The following is a 6679-nucleotide window of genomic DNA, read 5'->3' as shown; positions in this document are numbered from 1 at the left end:
ACACACACACACACACACACACACACACACACACACACACACACACACACACAAACGCACTCGTTTCACTCGCTCAGACATTCGAACCCAACGTACTTATTACAAAAACAATGAACATTGTTTGAAAGGCTTAAAAACAATTTGTTCAAAATAGCTAATGTCTTGAGGCTGTTAAACGTAAATTATGAATCCACTGATTTCTTTTTTTCAAGAACTAATTTCGGGTGGAAAGTAAATAGAAAAAAAAATGGCTTCGGAAGTATAAACAAAGAGTTAAGAGTTCTACTAATTTACTATTTTTACCCTCAAGCATATGAAAAAAGTAGTGGCGGTCTTACTTATTCGGATAACCGGATTTCAGGCTTGGGTTTTGCACGGCACACGCCTTTTGTCAAACGCGCGATCGGCCTCACAGCCTCTCGAACGCAACAGGTTTTTAAGGCTTGGGAGAGGGGATGGGGGCGTTGCGGAAAAGAGAGAGAGAGAGAGAGAGAGAGAGAGAGAGAGAGAGAGAGAGAGAGAGAGAGAGAGAGAAAGAGGGAGAGAGACAGAGAGAGACACATTCTGTTATACTGGTGTAGGCTAAGTTTAACTTTATCATGTTATGTCTGGTTTGAAGGGTTGGTGCATTCATCACATTGACTGCATTCTTTCCTCCTCTATATAGTCAAAGGTAGAATTTTCAGAAATGACTTAACTGTAATTTGTGTCTGACTGGGAGTAATTTAAGCCTTTGCTGTAAATTTTAAAAATCTGATCGCACTTCTACTGAACACTTGTCCTACATGTGCATTTTCCGCAAGGACAGGTTGGGCAGATATGGGCGGCCTGGCACACGCAAACGTACGTTCTGCAACAAATACATAGAGGCAGAATATAAGTTTAACTCAACTGCATTCCACAAGGAGGTGTTGATGAGAGAGCAGACCTGTTCTAACTGACGAAAACTTAGATAACTAATAATTATTAGAGTATTCGTATAGAGACTAAGTCTAGTCGTAGGCCGAATAATAAATAAATAATTTATTAAGTTTTATCAATATTATTAAATTAATGGGAACCATTGAACTCCTCACACAGTGAAGTCTACACAGCTGAAAAACGTGCAGCGAGTTCACTGAACAAAAAGTATCCAAATAACAGTGAACTCGTCACACCAGCTCCACCAGCCATATTATACCATTTTAGATTTATTTTATTGCATACACACATACAGTGAGGACATTTTTAACAGGTTTTATTATATTGGACCCAAAAATGCGTCCGTTTTCTCTTTCAAATGTTGAAGCAGAAAGGTTGACAGGTACAGATATTGATTGAAATAAACTCTAGATCTAGCTTTTTATTTTTAAAATGCATGTCATATATAAGTAGGTACCAGAAACTAAATTTTCAAACTAGCTGTATGCCAAATTTATCTGTTCCATTTGAAAGGCCTATATCCACTGAGCATTTTGGCACCATTCTTTAACCTCTCCGTCAATTTTTAAGAAAATTGTAGTTGTTTAAAATTTGATCAAATTTGTTAAGGTCAGTCACTGGCTGCAACCCCATGTTTGACAAACAATAAAAAAAAAGTAACAAGTCCACTAAACATCTCCACATTAACAGAGTACAATCACTACTATAACAAATATATGGAGCATAATTTTTTTCAAGACTGAGATCTTTACAAATCAGTATTTTATTGCCTCAAACAAGATGATCTGTCGTTATTTCGACAAAAACGCCGAGCGTTGACCCGGCCGGCGTTGCACCGGGCCCCGCGGCGAGCGAGTCGGCTCTATACTGTAGTGTACCACGGATGCGGGGTCACATGCTTTCTGAGTCTTGCGGAAGGATTGATGTAAAATAATTCCAACTTAATTACTTTATTCTAATAGGAAATGAACTGATCTTTTAATTAATACTTTTTATAAGCCGGTATTTTACATATTTTGTGTAAAAAGTGATCTTTAAACATTTTGACGGTATTTTTAAAAGCTTTCTATAAAGACGCCAAAGGCTAAACTTTTATATCACGGGAAAGCCCGTTTAAAGCTCTACAGTTCTCCGCCAATGAAAAGACGGTATTTAATCATCCCTCGTTCCGTGAAGCATTTGAATGCACGCATGTCAATTTTTCAACCGGCGGACCACGCATTCCGAGCGCGAGGGGCTTCGCTTTCGTCGGCGATTCTCCAGCTCCTACTAATCGGACATATAAACAACTTACACCATTGTAACGAGGAAAAGCTGAACTTTTACAAGGTGTACGGCACATGGTGTTTTATTATAGCGAAAGAGCAAAGAAACAGCGATCGGAATTACCCCGATTTTACCGATACCATGCGGTCGGAAGGCCGCGAGTACCCGCGAGGCCGTGTTTACGCTACCTAATATAAGTAAAGGTTGACACATGTTTTTCACAAGTTCGAGTATATGACGAGGTCACTGGAGGAATGTGACGACTTCACCGTGCACATGACGAGTTAACTGGAAACCTTAGAGTGACTGAATAGTGCTGGGAATCGATATCACTATCACTGTCAAGGAGTAGCCTGTGCCAGTGTCATGTGGGTTTCTGTTGGGTTTTTAAAAATAGTTTTTATGGGTTTTTTAAACAAAGTTCAGGCTTGAACTTGAGGTTGAAGTTGAGCACCAATGGGGGGATTATAAGAATATAAACCAGACTCAAATAACGTTAGATCTACAAGTGTCACAGACAGGGTAGGGTCTGCTGCAAATTTACTGCTTACACAGGACTCAGGGGGACAGGGTCTGCTGACTTCATTCAAATTCAATTCAATGCAATCATGTTACTGCATGCTCCAACACTAGCCTAATCTGAAGTTGAGTTAGAAAGAAACCAGCCATGAGTCAAATATTACAGTCCTGCAAGTAAAAGGGTAAAAGTTTAACGCACTGCTGACCGTCAACAATAGGGTTCAAAGTCCGGAAATAATAATAAAGGTAAGAAAACGCTGGCTAGGCTATCACCGGCACAGCAGCAGTAGAAGATTTGCAAGAACTAGACTGGAGTGGGGGCAACACCCACTTTCGCACATTCGAGACAAAAGTAGTTGTAAATAAACAAAAATACCTTGATTGTGTCAAGAGGATGACCAGCAACCACGGTGCAAACACCCCCAACACCTCCGGATATAAAATCCTTCGCTGCACTTGGCTTCGTTTTCGGCATGTTGGCTTGAGGTAGGTGCTCCACTTCTCAATGCCTGCGGACGAATGGACCGATAGAGAAAGAACGTTTCAATAAGAAGCCTAGTTTCATAGAGTCACTTCCCTTGGTTACTTCTTGTGGATCGAAGTTTTGCATTGTTATTGTGCGAAGGCAAAAGCATGGTAACTAATGTAAACTGAAAGCTGGTATGCCCAAGTTTCACAGGGGACAAAAAAGTTAATTTTATGAATTACCTATAGCAAGCAAGAAAATATTTATGTCTATTCCAAATCGAATGTCCCATAAACTTTTCCTGGTAGTTTTTTGTTGTTTTTTTAGCCAGCAGCCCACTTAGGCTTCTTCAAGAGGCTACTTATATATATATATATATATATATATATATATATATATATATATATATATATAAATGTTCATTTTATTTCTTTTCCTTCTAAGAAATTACTGAAGTTACCAAAGTAAATGGAGAATGGGTGTTTTGATTCATTCCCAAGACGTGAGAACACATGGAGAACTATGTAATTCTGCCATCAGGGACAAACACAATTAAGGGGATTTTCTCTGGAATGTCAGTTTTTCGGAAGCAAAATATTATTTTTTTACGATTTGTGAAAATGTTGGGTACATTTTACCCTTTTTTATTATTCTATTTTAATTTCATGTACATGATAAAGTGGGACAGGTCTGTGTGTTAAGAAAAAAAACAATTGGAAAAAAGATCGAGGTGCGGAATTTTCGTTGAAAAAGAAAATCGCCAATGTTAAATGATGTCATCCACTATATACAACGAGGGTGACAACCATGGGGTTCAGGGGGAGAAAGAGTACAAAAGAACTGGAGAGAAAAAAACTTCCCTGTGTGTTCAAGTCATGCTGTTATTTCATTAGGCTATCTAAGCTTTTCAACTTTTTGAAAAAGAGAAGGGCACTTATAGTTACTCTTTGTATTTAAAAAATCTTAAAGCATAGAAATCTTTTTAATGAATATTGAGATTGCTGCAATGTTTTTTTAACCAACCATTTAAAAATGATTGATACTCAAATTTTAACTGGAATGTTTTCTTAAGACGTAATTATGCAGTAGGCCTATATATATATATATATATATATATATATATATGCGATCATTAATTGTGGACTTTGGCCGAGTTCCTGTATCAGAAGTAGATCATGTACTTGGTCAGCCCCTCGCACATTGTCTATTATCTGTGCCACTTTTACGATAACGAAAGTAGGGCCTCGGTGCTCTTTTTGTCAAGCAAAATGTATTAACACAAATGCATCATGATTACTATTCAAATTTTGCTGGCCGTGCGCCGTCCAATTGGGCTGTGGTCTTGGGAGAAGGTAAAGCTATTGGTCTGGAGGTCACTGGTGTGGATTAATTAATACAGACAGCTAGGCCTATGGATTGACTGGCTCGCTTCCTGGGAATAACTGACGGGCGAAAAGACCAATTGAATTTAGCCTAATAACTATCGGTATCAAGATTAGTCCAAGTTGCACACTGAAAAAAACTGGCTTGTTTGTGGTCTGCAAATAGATCTACATAGTAATGATAAAAAAGCTCTTTTTTTTCTTTTGACAAAAGTCTGTCTGTCTGTCTGTCTGTCTGTCTGTCTGTCTGTCTGTCTGTCTGTCTGTCTGTCTGTCTGTCTGTCTGTCTGTCCTGTGCCCTGACTAGCCCACTTAAATTAATTTCCATGTCGCAGCAGTGCCCTAAGTTTTCTTATCTTGAAGAAGTACGTACAAGCTTTATTATAGAGACATACATTGTGCAACGTAGTACGTCATGATTCCTCCAACCTGCGTCCACTTTGTGTGTGTGTGTTTGTGTGTGTGTGTGTGTGTGTGTGTGTGTGTGTGTGTGTGTGTGTGTGTGTGTGTGTGTGTGTGTGTGTGTTTATTTGTTTAAGCGTCACAAATAGAAGATGTGAGTTTTGATTCCCAATTGGGGAGGTATTTGATCAAATACATAGTTCCGCCTGTCTACTGGAAAGTTGTATCCCTCTCGGCCCAATTTAAGTTGACCCTGAGAATACTGAGATATACTACGCGTACTGGTTGTTTTAAAACTATGAGGCTTCGACCCTGCCTGTCAGGGCCATCCAAGGCTGAGAGGGCGATACATCATCCCAGTAGACAGACGGAGATGCTCGACAAAAAAAAGAAAGAATAGAATAAAAAATAGCTCTCCACATTATGGTATTCTACATCTCGTCTTCTGCATGCGAGGGCGAATATTTTGCGCCTTATATAACCGCTGCACCATAATATAAACGCCGGTAATCCGCCCTTGAAACAGAGATTCTCCGCTATCTTTGCTTGAAATGGTCACAGTACGGTAAACGTTCTACCTGCAAGTCAGGCCCACTCCAGGAGCACAGGTGAACTCGACACCCACTTCTATGGCAGCCTATTACGTTCTTATACTATCTCTGACCGTCTAGATGACAGCTCTTGGTGGGAACAAACAAACCTCCAAGCGGCTGCCTCCTCCTATGATCAGTATCCAGTTTCAAACACTTGTATATTAATATGTTATGACCCCCCCCCCCCCCCCTTCACTTTCTCCCTGGTTAGCATAAGATCCCAAACTAAGCTGTCTGGACAGCTTATATGGTACAACCTGACTTCATTCTATAAGGAAATTGAATTAAATAACGTAGGGACAGACGTAGGTGATCGATAAAAACTTTCCTTCGCAGGAATCGAACTCGCGTCTTCTGAGAGCGATGGCGAAGCGCCTAACTACTACACCAATGACGCTATTTTATACCTCCACCAAATATTTTCTTCAACCCGATCTTTGCCCCCGCTGTACTGTCGTGTTTACATTCCTACAGTCCAAATTCACGCATGAATATTGTTGGCCTCATAGATCGTTGTGTCACGTGTCTTTTACCTTAAAGTTTGTTTGTTTTAGAGGAAGTTTTACGGCGTTCACAACTGCATAATGTCAAAAATGAGCGCCAATTGTTGGGTGTAGAGTCAGTTTCATGAATATATTTATATAATACCTGTTATATGTTTTTGACATGGTTTCTTTTCCTTCACATTTAACGTTATTAAATCTTACTTTTTGACCTTTGCAAGATGGTGACTTGGAAAAAAAAAAGACTTTTGATTTTAACGCCACTGATTATAATTTTATCACTCCACTGGGGCGTGAACTGGGTCTGAACATCTGTTGGCGCACACTGCTGTAACAACCAGCTATTATTGTTCCACTTTTGAGCGATCACTTTTCAGAAATAGGATTAGATCTAGCTCAAAATGTAGGTTTTATTTAAAGAAATGGTGTTAAAACTTAAAACACACCAAATCGTTAACAATAGATTTATTCCGGCTTTTATTGTTGCCTTTAAAAAAAAAGTAATTGTGTTAAAACACTCCAAATCTTTAACAACAGATTTCCGGCTTTTATTCTTGCCCTTTAAAGTAATGGTGTTAAGAGACGATAGCGTCCAGGCCTTGCGTCTCGATTTGCATCTCAGGATCT

General features: G+C 39.2%; 1 protein-coding gene across 1 annotated transcript in view; it reads right to left on the bottom strand.

The window, feature by feature from the left end:
• Positions 1-3245, bottom strand: part of LOC101848118 (mitochondrial carnitine/acylcarnitine carrier protein) — a 17165-nt gene extending 13920 nt beyond the window's left edge. The window contains exon 1 of the mRNA XM_005100521.3: positions 3083-3245. Coding sequence (XP_005100578.1) covers positions 3083-3181 — 99 coding nt within the window. The 5' untranslated portion in view covers positions 3182-3245. The remainder of the gene's footprint in view (positions 1-3082) is intronic.
• Positions 3246-6679: the final 3434 nt, after the last annotated feature.

Source organism: Aplysia californica, unplaced genomic scaffold (assembly GCF_000002075.1).
Source record: "Aplysia californica isolate F4 #8 unplaced genomic scaffold, AplCal3.0 scaffold00250, whole genome shotgun sequence".
Taxonomy (NCBI): Eukaryota; Metazoa; Mollusca; class Gastropoda; order Aplysiida; family Aplysiidae; genus Aplysia; species Aplysia californica.
The sequence above is the reverse complement of the archived record's forward strand: the minus strand, read 5'-3'. Positions and strand labels throughout refer to the sequence as shown.